The sequence below is a fragment of the Tinamus guttatus genome, unplaced genomic scaffold, assembly GCF_059628265.1.
Source record: "Tinamus guttatus ecotype Peru unplaced genomic scaffold, ASM5962826v1 Tinamus_guttatus_pri_ptg000090l, whole genome shotgun sequence".
Classification (NCBI taxonomy): Eukaryota; Metazoa; Chordata; class Aves; order Tinamiformes; family Tinamidae; genus Tinamus; species Tinamus guttatus.
In genome coordinates this window covers 3,045,622-3,066,805 of record NW_028288624.1, presented here as the reverse complement: position 1 = coordinate 3,066,805, position 21,184 = coordinate 3,045,622, and the positions used below count along the sequence as shown (strand labels likewise).

At 45.4% G+C, this 21,184-nt stretch overlaps 1 protein-coding gene across 1 annotated transcript; it reads right to left on the bottom strand.

Moving 5' to 3' along the window:
* Positions 1-562: 562 nt before the first annotated feature.
* On the bottom strand, positions 563-20,744 carry CAPN14 (calpain 14). Its single transcript, XM_010211442.2, has 20 exons — positions 20,510-20,744; positions 17,722-17,791; positions 16,679-16,797; positions 15,800-15,936; positions 14,496-14,670; positions 13,782-13,847; positions 12,332-12,417; positions 11,046-11,120; positions 10,363-10,526; positions 9,479-9,654; positions 7,236-7,441; positions 6,701-6,737; positions 6,310-6,372; positions 4,567-4,624; positions 2,818-2,882; positions 2,346-2,414; positions 2,137-2,215; positions 1,825-1,941; positions 894-949; positions 563-613 (listed from the first exon to the last, which is right to left on the bottom strand). The coding sequence occupies exons 1-20, from the start codon at positions 20,738-20,740 to the stop codon at positions 587-589; spliced, it is 2,076 nt and encodes a 691-aa protein (XP_010209744.2). The 5' UTR covers positions 20,741-20,744; the 3' UTR covers positions 563-586.
* Between the last annotated feature and the right edge of the window lie 440 nt (positions 20,745-21,184).

Here is a 21,184-nt window from a genome sequence, read left to right as displayed (position 1 = left end):
TTTCATGTGAACAGTACTGCTTCCAACATATTCCATAACACCGTTCACAGTTATGCACCCAGTTTCCACTATTTAGTTCAGGAAGCCTCTACTTTATTCCCCACAAGCACACAGAGCCCACGATCACGGGCCTCGCAGCAGCAGAATTGGGAATCGCCCTTTTAGGAGCAAGGACTGTTCCTCTCCCAGGCTCGAGAGATTTAACACAGTAAAGCCCCATCGCTAAGCACAGCCTGTGGACACTACCGCAATACACATTATACTATAACAACAGTGATAGAGTATCAGCATTAAGTAGCAAGCCCCAATGACTCAGCCTCCATGGTGCCCCACTGTTCACCCATAGAAGCATTCTGCTCTCAGAAGGAATAGCTAACATGAAATAAGGCTTAAAATAAATACATTAATTAGTAAACCTTCATTTCACTGAGTCTATGGGCATTAGATCAACTCTGCTTTAGGTGAGACATTCATGCAAGGAAAGATTGCAGGGCTAAGCCCAGGAAGTCTGATACACACAGACAGTTGATACAAAACAGCCTTCCTCATCATGGTACAGGACTGTCCTCTCCTCTGCAGCATTGCTTCAGGAGTACAGAGTCATCATCATCCACTGGAAAACAACACAGAAAGGGGGCTGAGCTCATCCACTGCCACAGGAGCTCTGCAATATTCACTACTGAACTGGAACTTGAGGCACTGGAGATTTCTTGTCTCCAGCCACAACGAAAGCCATAGCCAGGCACAGGACTCAGAGCCTGAAGCTCCCTGTTGCTTCAAACCTAATCCTGAGGTGATCAGATAGAAATATCTTTTAAGGCTATGGAACAAAGCACAGGGTGCTGCTTGCAAACAAAGAAACTTGCATTTGTCACTCATGGAAGGGGCTTTACCTCAGATTCCCGGAGGTAGATCCCTTTGCCATCTTGCGTTAAGTTGCGAAAGGCCTCTGTAAGAAATAAGGAAGAAGCATTAACTTGATAGCCAAGAGGTCCACAACTGAGATCCGCTTTCCAAGGAAAAAGCCCGAAAGCCAAGTTTTACTCTATTGGCAGGTGCGCGCACGTGTGTGTGTGCATGTGTGCTGGACACAGCTGATTTAACTCTGTGATGTCACTGACCATCCATCAGCCTTTTCAGATACTGCTCTCAAACCTCCATGCACCAGAGGCCATAACCTCTCACACCACAGTTTGAGGTATCTGGGAGGTCTCTATAGACCTGTGCTCGCAGATATGAATTGTCTCATCCTCATGCCTGTAGTCTCACCAAAGGTATATTCCAATACCCTTTGCCTCCTGGGAAAAAAAAAAAAAAAAGAAGCCTCCATCTGCAGTTTGCTCACTTCTACAGGGGCTAAGCAACCCTACTTCCTGCAGGCAGCAAAACCACTCCAATTTGCAGGAAGTGACTAGCAGAAAGTCAAGAGGAAGATCTTGATTTCCTCTACATCAGAGCCTTGCTCAGAAGTTCCATCTCCATGTGAAGAACTGCTTTTCTGTGAGGGTGACAGCGCCCTGGAACAGGCTGCCCAGAGAGGTTGTGGAGTCTCCTCTGGAGATCCTCAAACCCCGCCTGGCTGAGACCCTGTAGCATGTGCTCTAGATGTCCCTGCTGGAGCAGAGGGTTGAACTAAATGATCTCTAGAGGTCCCTTCCAACCTCAAACATTCGGTGATTCTGTGATTCTCTGAAGTGATTATTCATCGCTTACTCTTGTTTACCTGAGAAGAAAGCCAAACTTTCTATTTAGTCCCTGGCACTGCCAGCTGGAAGAGATGTGGAAGGGCTGGAGCGCTGCTGGGCAGCCCAGCAGCAGCCTCACCTCCCATGATCTCCACTCGCAGCATGAAACACACGAAGCTCTCAAAGCTGATCTGCAAGTCCAGGCTGCCGTATCTGATCGCCATCAGGTTACAGACTTCATTGCTGAGTGAGATGCCTTCAGAAAAAGGGGAAAAAAAGGAAAGAAACACAGAATAAGAGGACAACTCCCAGCTGCCATCCAGCTGCCAGGTCCTCACCCCTTCTCCAACACCTCTCTATCAAACTTCCCCTAAGTTTAGCTAATGGGGACCAGTCCAAACCAGTGAGAATAGATCTGGAAGGGACTTGCTAACGTAGGCAGGGGGCTCACCTGTCTCCTGTACAGCTGCATGTAATTCCACCAAGTCAAGCCTTCCAGATCTGCTGGTATCTCTTTTCTGGAAAACTTCCTGGTTTTTATATATATGTATATATATTTAGGGAAAAACAAAAGAAAGAAAAAGGTAGAAAATTAAAAAATGTTGATGGGATTGTAAGCAGGGAGGTATTACAAGGGGAAAATGCAAATGATTCGTGTACCAAGTAGAAAAGCAGCCTCTTCCAGAGGACTCTGAACTCCTGAATACTCAGTGTGCCAGTGGCATTCAGCTTCATGTGAGAATTAAGGTCAAAACATGTCAATTAAAAGTCAAGAGAACATCCACTACATAAAACACAAATGAACAACAAACTCACAGCCACTCTACGATTCACACAATTATAATATGAGGACAGTGATTTTTTTAGCCCACAAGGCCATCCATAGGTTTGATCTTGCTCCTTTTCAAGCCAGTGGAAGCCTGCCGCAGCTTTCAAAAGCATCAGGAATTAGGCCTTTCCCAATCTAATTCCATTCCATCACAGCTGTTATTATGGAAAGTGAGAAGTTCAATAAGCAGGGACATAGCCTCATGGTAAAGAACTCACAGTGACACCCTATTTGTCCCAAGAAATAATGCCCAGGTAAATGTATTAAATGTATCAGAGGTATCACTCATGTCAAGAAGGATACATCCAGGAGGGCCAAAATACTCTGGCAGGCATCCAGGCTGAACCTCAGGTGAAAGCTCTGGAAATCTGGACAGAAACAAAGAATAAAGATTATTTGCAGGAATCATTTGACAGCACGCAGAAAAATGGAGGCTGACAAAATTCCCCCTCGTTTGAGAGCACTCAGGCCCCAAAGCCTCCATGAATTTTTTCACTCGCTTGAGCAAATGCATCATTTATGATGATAAAAATATGAGGAAACAGGATGGATTCTGCTAGTCTCAGAAAAGCCAGTGTGAACTCCCTGCAGGCACACAATTCGGAGTGAAATATGGTGCACCTATCTCCAGCTATTAGAGAAAATGGCACAAAAAGGACATCCAAAACTGTAATCCCAAATAAAATTTACTGCATGACCTTGAGCAAAGTCATTTGACCTGAAGAGCTTTGGGGAACAGCACTGCAGATTACCTGAAACCCTTGTGCTTAGTGTCGCTTTCTCAAAGACACTGCCACCCCTGTTAAAATAATTAAAAGTGTAGAGGCAGGAATCACTGAAAACAAATGAGAAGTAACAGAAATATACTCTAATCTTGCTGCAAATCATGATTACAGATGGTCTGCAGACTTCCTCAGAGCAGAGGACAAAACCATAACTCACCAATCCCTTCTCTGCAGAACACGAAGATGTTTTAATCTTGCAATAGCCCTGTTTATTAAATATGGATCAAGTACTGTAAAGATTTTAAAGGAATGCCTTAAAATTGATCACTTAGCACCTCAGAGTTCTCACAGATAAAACAAGGCTTAGTGGGTCACTTTGGAAAGACAGAACAGCTATAGATCGTCTTTGCCGAAAACACAGTGACATCAGACACTCTCGGCTGAAGTGGAAAGGGGATCACATCAAGTGTTTATTCACCTTCCTTGCTCCCCGAACCGCTGCACAGTGCGTTTTTGTGCTGCATGTAGCTACTACCACTGTAGAAATTGGACAGGAAAACTGTACCCACCCTTAGCTCCGTAACATCCCTGTTGCTGTCCTGTGGAAGCAGCTACCGCAGTACCTCACTGCTGTTCCGGCAGTTACTAATGACCAGGAACCAACTCACAGGCTTGTGGAGGGCTCTGGGCTCCACTGCCACGGAGTGCATGTCACAGTCCTCACACAAGAAACACTCCTAGTGCTCAGCTGGCTCCCACAAGCACAAGTGACACGCACTGCAGGCTCCTGCACTTACCTCCCAAGCACAAGGAGAGCAAGGAGCAGCTCTGTGCAGCACGTGACAAGGAAGAGTCAGGAGGAATGTCATGAGCCAAGCACACCAAGGTAAAGTCAAGGTCTTTGTGCTGCCCAACTCCTCCAGACCAGGATAACCTTTAACACCTCCTAGGAACGGGACTGCCAAGATCGTCACATGGCCATAGGGCGAGAGAAACTGTCATAGGGGCACCCTTATGGGGCAAGAGATGTCTTCGGAATCGAGGCTGGGGTCAGGTCAGACTCTGCATCTACAAGCTGTATCTACACCTGCTCTCTTCCCCATTCTTTCAGAAATTCAAAGCAGATGAGCTTCCTTTGTAAAATTTCTACCATCTTGATTCACAACCTGAGCAAATCCTTTCTCTTTTGGAATCTAACATCAGAACAGCCACTTCAGACAAAGTAAAACCAGTTTCTCTTTTCCCAGAATTCAAGAAACAGGTGCAGGAGCTGAGACTTTTCTCTAAGAGATTTTATTTTATAGAGACATTATTTCTTAGTACTTACTTCTCCAAGATACATTATTCAGGATCCTCTGGAGCTGAACAGCATTTATTTCAGGATTCTGTGATATGGAAGAGAACACTTTATATATAAAAATATATATATATATATAAAAGTGCTTTTTATATATATATATATATATATATAAAATTTAATACAGGAGAGACAGAGAGAGGGACAGAGAGAAAAAAATAAATCACTTTTCTCTTTCTCTTATTTCCCAGCATGTCCTGTCTTCATTCTCTGCTTTTCTGGCCCCATTCCAGCCACTGTGGCAGTCAATAGAAAGAGTCCTTTGGACACAAGACTTTCAGCCTGCAGAAGCTGCAGTTTGCTCTGGTGGAGGTTCTCAGGGCTCCACAGAAATCAATGCAGTAGTGCAGATTTACACTGAGTGAAGATCCAGACCATTAACCTTTAAGTCCTGGGGCCATCTGTCCCATAAAGCACTCTGTTGAGAAAGCTGCTTCAAATATTTCAACACATTTTATCATTTGCAAGCATGCAGAAGTGGAAACTTTGGAACACTTTATTTCCAAGTTTCCCCAAGTAAAGGTTTCCCCAGTTGTTAAACAAATGTTAGTTTCTGAAAACTGGAAACTTTCGTATGTTTGGTGAATCTATTTAAGTATCACTTTTCAAAACAAAACACCTTTTTTCAGATCAACAAGATACGTAAGGGTAATGCACTGAGAAATGGCAGCACTTCCACCTCATGCTTATGCAAACTTGCGCCTGCTGACAGCAAAAGATTAGCACCTTGCAGCATGTGACAACCTCTATCACATCTGCAAGCCACATAATTTTCAAAATCAAATTCTTAAAAAGTGGCCAAAAAAGGACATCTGTTTGTTTTTAGCAATATTTTAATAGAAGCTGTTGCTATCAAAAGCACAAATGTGTTTCTATTAAATTTTCTGTTTTCCAAATACAGAATATTTGCTAAATAAAGGCAACTTTTTCCAAAAAGTGAAACATTTGCACCTCTCAGAGCAGCTAATGGGATACCAAAGGTCAACTCCTCCCCAGATCAGGGCCAGAGAGATCAACCAGAGGATTTATCTTGCACTGGAATTACTGACAACGGAGGTGATGGGACTCTATAACTCTTTTGCCTCACCAAGCAAGCTAGCAGCCATCAACCTGCAATGAAGCAATTCATTGGTTTATCATGTCCAATTTATTGGACATAAGTGCCAATATTTTGGAGGCTGTTCTCCTCTAATAAATGACTTTCCCCAGTGAAAATACAAATATCCTTCAGGGTAGCACAGGTCCTTGTAGCCCAGCAGTCTATCTCCAGCACTAGCAGCAGAAACGAGTATTTAGGCAAGGCATGTGAGCCTGGGATTAGGGATGCTAAAAGGTACCTCTCTGTCTGGTCCTTTAGTGTCTGGTGATGCACTTGCAAGTGATGCACTTGCTGCCCATCACTTTGTCTAACCGCTTTCGAGCCTGCTGATTCTGTCACATCAGCAAAGGTCTAGAGCAGCAAGTTCCAGGAGTTCACTCCTTGTTGTGTAGAGAAGTTATCCTTTCACTGGTGCTAACCCATTCCCTAAGCTTTCTTGGTGCTTTGTACTCAAAGGTGCCCAACGGAATCAGTACTGTGCACTTATCCCAACCTCTTTCTCTTCCCCACACTTTCAACTTTAGATTTCTTTGTTCAACCACACATTTTTTGCTTTGGTAGAGTTACATAACAGCCTGGAGGAATTACCCTTTGCAGCTCATGAATGGACTTACCTGTTCAAAATGTTTTGCAAAGAAATCTTCCCAAATCTTGCCCTCGTACCTGTCGACAATTTCCTTCAGGATATAAGAAAAAATCATTAGCTCAATGAAGAAAAGCGTGATCCAAGGCATAATCACGGGAGACACTTTTTCAGGACTGTACTTCCTTCCCCTATCCTGCCACCTTCTCCCTACTACTGCTATTAGTGCTGTTGTCACTAATGCAGCTCATGGCTTGCATTGTTCCCACCCCATAGAAACTGCCTGTAAACTCGGTTGCCCTTTTGGAAGTGCCACAACAGGAGTGCTCATATTCTCACAGCCTCTTCACATGAAAAAGCTACAAGGAAAACCTGAAATTCGGGGCTTAAGACAGAAGCCCAGATCTCCCATGTCAACTCACCTTGGAGAGGGTGAAACTGGGGTTCCCACCCATCTCCCTGGAATTGAAAAAGAGGGAGCATGTTAAGGAGATAACCCACAGCTGCACATCTGCCTTCTCACAGGTGGCATTCCCCATCCCCAGGTAAGGACACCACCCTGTTCTCACACTACATGATTTTTCCCCAGTATTTCAGATGCATTAGGAGAAGTGACCATGACTAAAAGGCTCCCAAGGGCTACTAGAATTTGAATTCTCCAAGATATCTTATCTGTACAAGCACCCACTCCACCACTGCCAGCAAGGCCTCATAGCAAATTGATGGTGCATTTAAAAGAGTTTTATCTCTCCAGTCTCCAACAAGTGGGTGCTGCAAGAATACCCTGTAGAGGCCTAGCCCAATTCTTCTGGGAGAGGATATGGCCAAAGTCAGTGTCTCCTGCTAATCCTAAACTAATGAAGACTCTCAGCCAACCCTGCAGAGAAGAGCTCTTACACTGTCCTCCCCATTAAAGATCTCCCATCTCACCACCTCAAAGAACTAGCTGCACCTCACCAAAGGACGTGCTTGCGGGAGAAGACGCGCAGGATGAACTCAGACTCCTTATGAGGCTCCAAGGTGCATGGGACAATCACATAGACACCAGGCTCCAGGTGGAAGTCCAGAGACACCTCCCGCTCATCCTCAAAGAGCTGGTGGTTGTTCACAGGCTGGTGCCGAGTGAAAAATGCTGGGGGCAGCTTTTTGTTGCTCTCCTGGAACTGTTGAAGGAAGAAATAAATAAAAAATAATAATTGCTCCACACTAGCTAACAAATGGACAAAATGCATGTGTAGAAATCATAGGCAAAAGAGAGACGGCCTGCCCTGATGCTGTTGACTTCTCTACAGAAGTGGCTGCAGGTAGAATTTGCTCTAGAAACTGCTCTTCCCTAGTCAGAGCACTCCCCTTTTCCCATATGTGCTGAGCACTTTGTCTCCAGCTTGTCCTTTGCACTAGGGAACTGGGAGCAGATGACTTTCTGGAGTACCTGTGATCTGAACATACTGCAGAAGCAACCTAATCCCTATCCCTGACTATGCACATGTCCCCATCTGCCCAGCATCCTTGGCTCTCAGACACATTTTTAATGCCACTGAGTTCTCAGTACACAAGCCAAATAAATAAATCCACCAGCTAAGACCACTGTCACCTCCTGATCTCAGCTGTTCCTCAGGACATTTAGCCATTTCATTGCCCAGCCTAGTGGCAGAGATGCTATTCCTCTTCCTCTGTCAGCATTTTTCACACTAATAGAGCAATCTTTCTTCCAAGGGGTACAGGGTTGCTCTTCTCCATGCCCTGTATGTTAAATTCAAGGTTTTTATACTTCAGTCAATACTGTGTTGCTGTAATTCCAATTCCTTAGAGCTTCTTCATCTACCACTTCTTAGTATTGATCTTTGCAACTGATACAAACCTGAAATCGAACTCCAGGCTGCCACCAACCTCCCTCCCACTCCATTATCAGGGGCCCTGCAACAGTACTGCACTCGGCCAAGAATTTTAATTTCTTGTAACCCTGATAGTGCCAAAGAGGTTTAATACAGGAAAGACTGGCACCTTCCCACACAGTTACCGTGCTCTAAGTACCTAACAAGAAACATGCTGTCCTTACCATACATTCAAGCTAGTTCTTTGCCAGCCCAAATTTTTGGGGACTCTGACTTTGGAGGTGTTCTGAGTGGTAACAGAGGGGAAGATAAATCATTTCAAGATAAAAGGAGCTAAATCTTACCCTGTTTTTACACAGCCCCCTGAAGCTGGGGTAAAAACTGGGACATATGTGGGTGGGTTAACCTCCAGAGCCCCTTCTCAGGTTCCAAAGCCTCTTGACTATATAAAAAGCTCATCTCAGAAAGCAGGAAAAACATCTGCACCATCTGCTCCAGAGCATCCCTGTGCAGGAATGAACCTCAACAAGAGCAGGAATGACAAAGTGCTTATGCCACTTCTAATGCCTAGAAGGGCCCATTACAGGCAGGGCCCCATTCAGGGCATTTGGGCCTTCTTGATATAGCTGCTCTTCAGAAGAGTCAGCTGGTCTCTCTTCATTAACAGTGACTTACTCTGACGCCTTATTGAACTTGAACGCACTGCTACCGGTTGTTGGACCAAGGACAAACCCAACTCATCGACACTACTGTAACAGCTGCATCAGCCCATCTCCCCCGGTGAAGGCCAACATCGGTGACAAGGGACTCACCTGGAGGCCCATCTGCAGGAAAAAGAAAGAAACAGAGCATGTGTCAGCCAGGGTACTCTCCGGGTCACAATCATGCCACAGCCCTGGGAAGTGGCTATGAAGATCCCACTGGGATCTTTACCTCCTGAACCTTAGCTTGTCCACTAGAATACCCTTCCCCACAGGGCTTGGAGCTGCATCATACCAGGAACACCTCTCAACTATGATTTGCTACGGCTGGAATTAAACTGAGGGCATTAATGTTCTTGCCTCAAAGTAAGGAGCCTTCAGGCACCCCCTCCAAGCCCTTGCACACACTCTCAGAAAAGGCAAAATAAACCTCTGAATCAACAGATTTTTCTCCACTGCTCTGCACAGTCTGACATTCAACTTGCTAGCGAGGCAAAATGCTGGGTACAGAGCCTGAGGGAGCCCAGTCCTCCTGTGCAAGGAGAGCAGTCACAGGCAAGGAGCAAAGAGCACCCTGTGCACTTGTGTCTGTAAAGCTTTTCCATGTGCAGGGGCTGGGAATTTTCCCAAGTTATCCAAAGAAACCCAACAAGAACGACCAGACATTGCTTTGCACCTTGTAGAGGGAAAAGCCAATGAAATGATGATGAGCTCGGTTCCGGTGTTTGCTGCTGTGTTTCTGGATCAGGGACACAAGCACTTTGCAGGAGCCCAGGCTTTTCCTACTGTCTTCAGCTGGTAAAACTTTGAGACAGTACTGGGGGTTCATCCAAAATGTGTCTAAGAAACAAAAGGTAAAAAAAAAAAAAAAAAAAAAAAAAAAAAAACAACTTCTTTGGCATAGTTTTCCATCACAAAGTTGCTCACTATGTACCTACACAACACCTGGCCTCAGATTGAGTGAGTCACAGGGCATCTGGACTTCTAGACCCCACAGGGGTCTGCTCTTAGCGTAGAGTTTACAAGTTTATCAGTGGACCATCTGTGGAAGATAGAGACAAAGCCCAGGGACAAGAAACTACATTTCTGCTCACCCACAGCCAAGAGTTTGTTTCACTGGTAAATGTATTCCTCTGTCACCTCTTGTGTCTGGGCTGTCTGACTCCAGGTCTCACCTGCTCCATTTCCAGAGGGGCTGAGCACGCACACTTTCTGTTCAGTTCATTTAAAATACTACATCCCCAGCACATTCTCAAACTTTAAGGGACAAGTCCAAAGTCTCAAAGGAGTTGAGTGTTGACAACTGATCCTAGGACTCTTGAAGCTTGTGCCATGTCATAACCAGCCCGCTGCCCGGCGTTCGTTAAGTAACACAGCCTCTGTGGCAGCTGATGCTAGTCAGGCTGTGTTAGCTGCTTAATTCTGATGTTTGTGTGGAGGCCGGAGGAGGAGGAGGAGTGCCTTCTGCTGTCAACATTGTGTAAAAACATGCTGGTACCTAGTAGTGTCACCTCAGAGGCCCCTACAGGAGCCCTAAGCACCACTCACCACTGCGGAATCCCCGGCTTCCTCCTGCTGTGCTTCCTTTAACCCATCTCCCACTCTTCAGTGAGTACATCCACTTCTTCCCGTCTTCCTGGCTCATCAAGTCTGGAGTTAATTTACAGATAATCAGATCTACAAAATGAACCTTAAAATCTTGCAGAGACATCCTAGGAAAAAGAAAAAAAAATATGCCAGGAGGCATCTTGTCAGCAGTCTAGTTTAGTCCATATGGCTTATGAAAAGGACAGGGGGAACTTGGAAGTTGCAGCATTCTGTGTTACATATGGTAGAACTTGTATTTCATTAGGTGGGCAAGAAGCAAACGTCTGCTCCCACAGCAGCATCTAGCAGTAGGAAACGCACAACTGAAGTTTCAGCAAAGGACAGCAGCACTGAGATTAACACACTGCTACCAAAGGGAGCTCAGGGAAGTGACACAGGCAGCAACATTGCCACCTCGTGGCACAAGGATTAGAGAAGCAGTGAGAAAAAATAACCCAAGCATCCTGCAAATACAAAGCAGGACAAAAAGCTCTTGAGAGCTGCCCAGGTCTCAGACAGTACAGGGAGACCTGAGGAGTGCTCTGCTTCACCCTCTCTCCTGTCATTTAAGATGAGTTTGTCTCCAGTTCCAAGCATGGCCCCAGAGCTACCAGGAAAAAAGTGGGACAAGACTAAGCCATTACCAGAATTCTCCATCCTCCTTCTTTTTCCTCAGCAAAATCTTCTCTTTTGGGCTCAGCAACTCCCACTTGTAAGAGCTGAGGGCAAAAAAAAAGGGGGGGAGGGGTAAATAATCAAAACAGATAACATAGTGTTCCTCTATAAAAGCAGCCCAAGCCCCTGATCCCACATATCTCCACGTTTATCCTTCACTAAATACAGGCCCCCTGTGCCTTCAGCCCATGGAGACTCTCCCCAAGTACTCCAGGTATCATGAGATGCAAATAAACGACTCCAGCTTCTCTAGCAGAGGCCAAAAATGCTCCATTTCCATCAGCCAGTCCATTCACCGACACATGCAGCTTCCAAGTGCTTAAAACATAAAATTCTAGATCTGTTTTTTTAGTTAATTTTCTATCAAAGGAGACATAACAGAAAGAGTGTTTGGCATAATGAATGAATGACTAGGACATCGCAAGAGGCAGCTGGGAGTCATTTAAAGGCAGGGCTGCAGTATGTTCCTCATTACGCTCCTCCACAGGAACAGCTGCTATATTGTCACCAAGTGACAGACATGCACCAAAATGAAGTTACCACTCGGTAGACAAGGTGAAAGTCACTCACATTCCCAGCACCTCCTTGGGCTCTTCCTTCCTCCCCATCCCCACCCAAAGCCTCAGCACGCAAAGTCTGCAGGGAATAAGTGAAGCTTAGAATAAAGGAAGGAGGAGCTGCTGCTATCCACTATCTTTCTTGGGGCCCAACCAAAACATCCAGCAGATGCAAATATAGAGTCCAATTCCCTCATTAGCTGCTTCCTCTGATCCCATATCCCAGTCGCCTAAAGAGCCAGGATAGAGCTCTTCTTCACAGCCACAATTCCAACACTTAGCAGCATGCAGAGGCTTTTGTATGGCCCCTCCTATGACGAAGTGTCAAAGTGTCGTGTGCCCTAAAATAGGCTCTTTGTTTAAAGCCTCCTGAATAGCTAACCTGTCCCTGGGGCAGATCACAGCAATATGGCCAGCATGCGATGTTCATGTTATGTTTCCTCTAACATTCAAAGAATGAAAAAGCAGGATGCAGTTCATTGAAGCAGCACATATTAAGTGAGGCCAGCAGCATGAGCATTCGCTGCTGGAGAATGCAATTCCATTGAGCTACTGCTTTGAAACCAAAGGGTCTGTGTAAGCAACTGTGACTCATCTTAATGCTGCTCTCAGCACTACTTCTTGCCTGAAGATGGCAGCATATTTCCTCCAAGAGACTTCAATTCTTGCTCAGCATGAGAGTGTAAATTTAAACTCACCTGTCACTCCAGTCTCCTTTCCATTCAATTTTCCCCCATGGATTTCTCAGTCTCACTAAGTTTTCTGGACCATAGCGACATGTCACCTGCAGAATACAACATTGTGCTCACTAAGGTGTCACCAGTGCTCACCTGGTTTAGAGCACAGTACCATGTCTGACAGTAGTTCAGCAATGGGTTTGCTCTCACAGATGCCAGCAAAATGAAAGTTATGAACATGCGACTCTGAACACAAGTAGCAAGAGATTAAAAGACTTTACCATACTTTCTATAAGCAGTGCCAGCAATCTCACAGATTCATAATTTGGAGTCCTGCCAGCATGTTCCCCCTTGTTTCCAACACCTGTTCACCCCGTGGTTATGTGAAGGCAGGACTGTACTACGACGAAAGACAGATCCCAGCCCAGCAGCACAGCCCAAGGCAGGCAGCGGGGGGACCACACGGATGCCAGGAGCAGAGCAGAGGCTGACTCAGCTGCACTGGCAGCACACTGCAGAGCAGCTCACCTCCCACCGCCTCTACGCACCCTGTCCTCCTGCTCGGAGCTCACCCTGCCGGAGGTGCTAGCCACACTGATCAATGTTAGCTGATAAAGCCAACATCTAAATCCCTCCTGCTGCACGCAGGATAGCCAGGCATGTGCCAGCCAGCTCAGCACCCCTCTCAGCGTCACTAGTACCTCTTGCTGAGGGACTTAAGGTGCTTTCCCTCACATCCATACCTTGTGTTCAAAGCCTTGCAAAATCCCTGCCAACCCTTGTCAACATCCTTCTGGAGCTGGACTAGATGGTCAGCCATCAATACAGAGGCAAAGGTTGGAGCTAGACTCTTTCAAAACTACTGTTCTACTGTCCCATGCCTCTCGACTAGGAATCTTTAGAGGCTTTCCCAATGATTCGTCTGCTGATCAGTAGGGTCTACCTGATACTCTCTGCACAGAAGCCCAGTCTGACTCCCTTCTTGATTCACGATTCTCTACCTTTCTCTATGCAGTTTTTCCTACTTTGGCCCTTGCATTCAGTTGTCTTTACTGCTGTCACCCCTCCTCTGACCTTAGCAGGAGACTTCACTCCAGGCAGGTTTCATCTCAGCCTCCCAGCATCCCCAAGGGCCATGGTCCTTAGACCTCCTTACCAGCTAAGAAGCATTTGTAGGTACTTACAGATATTGTCAGTAGAGTTCCTGTGAATCATTCCCACCCTTATAGATATGCTGAGCTCCAACCATTAATTATCCTTTATGTCAAGTCCACAATACCAAAAGGGACATGCTTCAAAGGGAATATTTACACAGCACTCATCCCCTTCTGCACTTAGATTAAGGAGGGGATTTGGAATGGCATTGAAGAATGTCCCACAGCTGCCCTAGTTAAGGGCCAAACCCATGACTGCAACAGAAACTGCAGACATCTGGACAAGCCCGGACACAGAATACCAGGGGTGTTCTTACCTTTCTAATACCAATCACTGTGTAGGCATGGCCAGCAACAAGCCCATTCTTCAGGACCTTTGTTGTCTGCATACAAGGAAGAGAAACAGAAATAAACCTTCTATTCTACCTCTGATCACCCAGAAGGCTCATACCAACAGCCAAGAGACCTGCACAAGCAATGACCCTCAAAGAAATGAGGACTGTTTTGAAGTGAAAAGAAAGACAGGTCTGAGCTCCTAACAGCTATATTTTTCAGCATGGTTGCAATTTGGAAGATTGATTGGGAAGCTCCCTTTGTAAACTGGGGATCTTTGCCTAAAGATCAGCTCATTTTTTCAAAGTTCAAGATGCTAGATTTAGATATGAACAGTAGTAGAATTTACCAACAGCTGAAAGGTCAGCTTAAGGCTCAGAAACCAAGGTTTGATGTCATGTGCTGACCTCTCCAATCTTAGTTCTAAAAAAATGGAACCTTTATTTAACAAAAATGAGAAAATAAAGCAGGTCCTTTTCCAGTAGAGTTTCTTCAGTAGATAGGTCACCTCTTAAACATAAGAGGAAGGTAAGGGCAGCAGAGAATCCATGTGCAAACCTTAACAGGTGTGTAATCATACAAAAAGTCACATGTAGCAGCTTTGATTCCTTACAGGAGTCACAATGACTAGTTCAGCAGAGAGAAACAGGTCTTGAAAAGGTCTTAGCTGTGAGGCCATTTGATGTCGTAAGTCTCACCCCTAAATGTGTCTGACAGCCCATGAGAGATCTGCTGTAGGTTGCTCTTGTCATGATATCCCACAGATCAGGAGGAGCTGCGGCCAGCTTGATGGTTACATTAACACCACCTGTGAAATCCACCAAGGCTTCTGAAACTCGCCCAATCTGCAGATCCTCATAGGAGCCGTAGAGCCTAACAAAAGAGGTATCAATATATTACCTGGTATATGGTGGCAGATGGTAGCTTGAAACCAGCATGCCAAGGAAAGCCCATAATGAAGATTTGCAAAAGCAAAAAGATAGCTGTAACACATGTTCTTTTTTAGAACATCTTTGTCCTTTAGAAGAGAGGAATCTAGCAAACTGACTCTGAGGTTGGCCATGAGCTGGAAGGAAATCCTTCACTCATTTTTGTCCCAGGTCTCTTCCTTGAGCAGCAGTGAGAACATGTCCCTCACAGCTTCTGTGATAGCTCTGCTGAGTGAATGTTGCCTGAACACCTTACCAGAGAACTCGTTCTATTTACTGTGCCTTAAGAGCTCAATCTCCAGCCTGATTTTCTTCTACTATAGCTGAGCAACTTTCCCATCTTTTTTTGTCCTAACACTACTGCCCAATGAAAAACAACTTTCTCTCCCCTTTTGCAGTCCTTCTCTCAGTGTCAACTAGGATTCTCCACCACTCTGCAGAGAGACTATTTCAGCCCCAAAACAACAAGGCCCATCAGCTATGCCCAGTTGTTTCCTTATTAGTTCTTGCAAACAACTCCAGACAAAAAGCCCAGGAGAGAAGCCAGCATTCTGAGGGTGCCATGTGGCCTACTGAGTGCCTCAGCTTTGAGGGATCCCAGAGCAGAAACCTCTGCCACGACCAAAGGAAAATTCCTCCACAGAGCCCCAAAATGAAACCCCTAAACGGTTTCCTCAAACTAATCATACAGCAAGAGAAGCATCAGAAATAAGTCACCTTTGAAAATCTTTATTGCTGACCTCCTGTTCTTCTGTATGTTCCTGATTGCAAAGAAGACATTTTCTCAGCCAACCCACCCCAAAATAATGCTAAAACTCAAAGAACAACCACCCAGGATAGATATGTCTTTATGCCTACGTCTGAACACTTGGATTTTGTACAAGGGCTTGAATTGATAATAACTATCACAGTGGCAGCTTTTATCATTTAATAATAGAAAGATGAAAACCATTTACTGCACTGCAAATGCGACAAAGCCTAGGAGATACATTTACAAATGAGAACGAACTACATAGGCACCAAGCAACATATTTTAGAGACACTATTTGCATAACTTGGAATGAGTCACTTACTTGGCATATGCCTTCTCCAAAAGGGCTCCCCAGAACACATTCTTGTAGACTGAGGAAACGAAGACCAGCTCCCCTGCTTCATTCACTGGTAGGAGATCATCAACCACCACATCAACCCATTTACCAAAGTGCCAGAACTGTCAGGGGAAAAGAATGAGCTGCTGTTTCCTTGTAAGAAACCTCCCTTTGAAATAACAGGAAAGGCACTGGAGCTGAGCTGCAGGTGCACGCGGAGCAGCCTCATGGGGAGGCCTGCATTGGGTCAGAGGGATTTGTTAGCTCACCCATACAGCTAAAACTTCAGTCCTACCCAAATGGAGGAGAAAGCAAATCATGTATAAAAGGGAGATTAAGGGGAATCTTGCACAGCTGAGCTTTTGGGAAAGGAGTTCCCAATTGCAGGGCGGCAGAGCTGCAGTGAGGCAGAAGCAGGTAGAAGATTGGGGCAAACATGTTTGAGGATTGCTGCCACCACATAACAAGTAGGGCTGAAGATCAGGATGGAGCAGCAGCCACAGCAGCTACGGGAAGCCTGGAAGCTTAACAGGAACCAGATAGTTGGGTGCAGGAGGAGTACAGGGGCAGTATCCCCAGACCAAAGTGTTTCACTACAGGTCTGGCGAGCAGAGGAGACTCTGGCTGGATTAAAATCAACACTGTGTAAAGCTGGAGAGATGGGCTAAGCGGAGGCAGATCCTCAGGGTATATCCAAGTTGATTCACAGCAGGGGTGATGGGCTGCCCTCCACACCACGTACCTCCTGCCTACTTCCCTGGCTGTGCAACCACATAAAAATTATCTAAGGGTGCAACATTCTGCACCACCAAACACAGCACAGGATTTCTGAGGACTTCCTAGGCTGATGGGGAGGAGATGTACCCGAAAGTGGAAAATGCCAGCGTATTTCCTGTCAAAGCTTTGGTTTTGTGGCACAACTGCAGCCAGGATGTCTTGGTGGAACGTCAGTGCTTCCAAGGCAGCGAGGAACCAGCAGTTCCCTGCACCAAGACAAATGGACAAACACAGTTGACTGAAGAATAAGTTGTCAGTCGAGTTAAAAAAAGAAAAATTAAGATCCTAGCAGAAGAGTTACTGCGTTGATTTCTTTAAAAATATAAGGATGCATGAACTGAGATGATCCAGACGTGCACTCTATTAAGACCCTTTTTGTTTTATAATTGTTCTCTCATAATCTTTTTGTTTGGATAGTGTGTGATTAAATATGAAATCTAACAAGAAATAGCTCTCAAGGGAAATAATACTCTGTTTTCATTGATACTATAGTTTTTTCCTGTTCTCTAGAGAGCACATTATTTAAAAAAAGCTTTTTCTCTTTCTTTGAAAAAATAACTTTTCACAAGAGAAAAACAATTTTTAACAGATCTCACAGGCAATACTGTACTTACCAGACTCTGTGTCTAAAGGATTAACTAATTTAGTCTTGATCCTACCTGTTTGGCAGATACCAACATATCTTTTTACCTTGGGCAACAGAGGCGCAAAATTGATTTTCCCAGCTGCAAAGCTAGGAAGGGAATGTACCCACACTGTCTAAGTCTTAAGTACACAGACAGCGTGACCCTCAGATTTTCCTGCCTCTGTGGTCTCTGCTCAGCTGTCAAGCAGCAACATCACAAAGAGGTGCACAGAGGCATGTCCTATGTTCCAGCATGCACTGAAACAACAAAGTGCCACTTTCAGCTTGTGGAGACACCTTTCACCCATGAAATCCCACTTTGAAGCTTGCCAGGCTTTCTACTGAGTCTGGTCCATCTTATTAATTCACATTCATGTCAACTGAAATAATGAGAAAGAATATGTGCACCTTCTATTTGTATACTTGATTTTCTAGTCAAAATTCTTTTCAAATGTTCTCTTGCATATAAATATACATACATACTTACAAAAAGGAGCTTCCTTACCCACTAATCCTTGGCAGAGATCAAGTTGCTTTCTGTTTGCAGCATAAAACACTGGAGTACTATGTAAATCCTGGGAAGCACAAGACCAAAGAGAAAAGAGAGAGTCAAGTGACTGACAAGGGAGATGCCTGAGCCTCAGGCCAAGGGATCTCTGGCTGCAGCGCTGTGATTTTATTAAATGAGAGATCCAGTGTGTTCCTAGACCAGGACGTAAAGACCTCATGGTTATGTGGCCCAAAACGCTCTGCCCATTCAAAGCCCATTCACAATACTCAGGAAAGGTAGCTATGCTCCAGCAGCTACTATTCTGGTTCAGGCCTAACTCTGTTGCTATCACATGTTTTAACTTGGCCCAAGCCTGGGCATGCATTTGTGGTTGGTCCACACTGAAATAAGCTCATGCTGCACAGATGCAGCATCAACAGGCACCAGCTCCCAGTGTGGCTCATAAGTCTTTAGGCTGAGCAGAGATTATGCAGGTTAAAATGTTTATTAAGGTATTACACATATTCCATTTTGCATTCCATGTGGGCACTTTACTAAAGAATGACTGTCGGTGCAGCTCAGTCACTTTAGGAAGGCCTTTCTGCAAGCACATGCACACACAAAGTCTTTCACTTAAACGCTAACAACTGACAAAACCATCTGTATGAGGTGTTAGAGCTACTGGCTTAGCTTCACCAGTAAAAGTGGACCATGATGTGTGGTTGCCCTCCGTCTCCTGTGGTGATAGGACCAGTTCTATGCATCACTGACGGCAGCCCATCACCAAGGGCGTCCACCAAAACCCCGCTGAGATCTGCCAGCCCAACCTTTCTGCAATTGCTCTTCAGCAAGGTTCAGCAAAGCTAGGCTACAGTGGCAGAGCTCAACTACTGCAACCCTCAGCTATCTTGGCTGGCATCTCCACTCAGCTCTCCATCTCCTCCACCAGCCCTGGGAGACGCACACAGGAACGCCAAGCCCTGTCCTCTCACGTCCCCAACTGCTCTGACTGACAGCTGAGCTCCAAACTAACTGATGCCTGCTAAGACATTTCTCTCACTGGGATAAGAATGAGCTTATGAATAATTACTCAGAAAGAAAACGCATTATTCTTTCCCTCTCACAAGTGCCTCTAGGGTCAAATTAATAACCTAAGCATCAAATTTTTGTTCCACTGTTATGGTCCACAAATCACTCAAGCTAATTTTCACACTGTTGGCTTCCTCTTCAGGCAGTAGCAGAAAAATGGCAAATCCTCAAAAGGCATTTATAGTAATTAGACACCAAACCCTATTGCTAACAAACTTGGGTGTTTAGTTTGCAGACTATCAATCCTGGATGCAGCAAGCTATAAGCCTCCAGGCTCACTGGCACCATCTGAGCACTTTCTCTGCAGCACAGGGACTGAGGGATGCAGAGCACCCTTCCTCGGGAGCCCTTGCAGGCTGCAAACGGCAGTCTTCTCCAGGAGAGAGCTTTCTGAGGCTTCAAGCCTATTCCACTATTTCTGGGATGGGGAGGACAGTATTACAAATGTGATGGACTTTTGAGGCTGCGGTTTACATTTGCCTTCCCTTGCAACTCCCACTTCGCTGACGTGGCTGCCTCTGTGCCCGGCAGAAACCAGCTCGGGCCCTGGAGGATCCTGCCTCAATACATAGCACAGGTGACACTGACATATCTATGGCATATGCCCTTGCCAAGCTCCCCAGCCTGTTTGGCAAAAGGTGTCTCTACTTTCTTGCTGAGTCTTGCGAGTTTTCCAGGAATGGGGCCCTTCTAAAAATCAGTTAAACCAATGATAGATCACAACTTTACTAGGAAATGCTATCCACTGTTACCCAGCAGAACTGCCGCACGGACCCAGGAACATAAAGAGTCATTTCTCAGACACATCTATAGACCATTTACAGGAAGAACTCACTTACAATTTGCTGCTCAGCAGCCCAGTAAGAAGAGTATTCCTTTGCTAGCAACAGGCCAGAACTTTAAATGCACAAGCCTTATGCTAATGGTGCCAGGCCCCACTTCTGGCCTGTTAGATTTATTAAGTTGTTTTGAGAACTTGCTGTGTGCCTCTTGTTGTGACCTACTGCTTGGGTGTGGGCTAACAGTGAAGGCCTTGAAAAATATGGGCACAAGTTGAAAACAGAGGCCTCAGAACTAAAAACAACTGATTGACTAGTCGCTTACTGCTGTTGTCACAGCAGAAGCTCAACCTTGAGAGCTGAGGAAAAACACACTAAGTACAGTAAAGACTAAACAGTTAAGCATAAAAACAAAAACAACAGCCCAGCAAGATGATAAGGCACCTGCCACTGCCTGTGAAAGTAACACCCTCAGCATCACAAAGTATGTCCACAGGACAAGGGCCAAAGGCTAAGAACTGTCTAAAAACTCAGGCGTCTTCTAAAAGGTTGAAATCTTGAATTTGAGGGGAGGAATCATCACCATGAGAACTGCCACCAGGGCATCACAGTGGGCTCGTGGGAGCTGCATGACACTTGCCCTGGGGCCATCAGCTCTCCTGCTCTTCCCCTCCCCTGCTTTCCCTCCCTGCTTCGAGCATTACTGCCTGCAAACCTAATGAGGCTGCTTCTGATTTCTGGCATCAAAGGCTTCAGAGGCAGTTGTGAAATATGTACCCCAGCTTCCAAATAACACCTGATAAAACCTGGGCAATGTCCGAATGCTTTAAGGCACATCTAATGGAAGTCTAAGAGCAGGTCAGCTCTAACATTGTTTGCTAGCTACCAGCTCTAAGCATTCACTTGCATGACAGTATTCATTGAAAATCACTCACATGTGGCCTCTTCCACTGTAGCTTTGCGGGGAGTCTCTTCAACAGTGCCCCAGTTCCGATAGAGCTGATGTGAGCAGGGAAATTCTCATCTGTGAACAGGCACTTACTCTTCAAGCATTTCTCTAGCAATGCCTGGTAGTTCTGCTGGACCGGAGGGTTGTGTTTCTGAAAAACACTCCTGCCCAAGGGCATGGGCGACTTCTTTTTCCTTAAGCAAGGCAGCAAAGGCATGATGATATCCACTGCAAAGTCAGGATAAATTTTCCACAGAGGATCCTGCAGGGATCTACGCCCTGCACAGTCCTGGTCGAAACTCCTCGTTTCCAGGGATGAGGTGTCTCCTCCAAAAGAATTCCTGATTGTTAAAGTAAGTGTAAAAAGTAAAATTAATTCTGGCTTTTTAAATTTTTTCTTTAGCCAGCAGAGGAGGATGCCACTCATAGAAGTGGGAGACTTAACAGCTTCTAATCCAGCATCTATCACTGTGCTCAAGGCTTCAAATTCACTGTAGATCTGAGTGAAGTCAAAATGAGCAGCCCCACTGACTTTTACTGAGGCTCTGAAGCCATGCACACATCTGCTCTGTCTCTCTGGACTCCTCTAGGCTCTTCAGGGTGTTTTCAGATCAGGCTGCAACACGAATGACAGTCCCTATTCAATCACATTCACTCATAT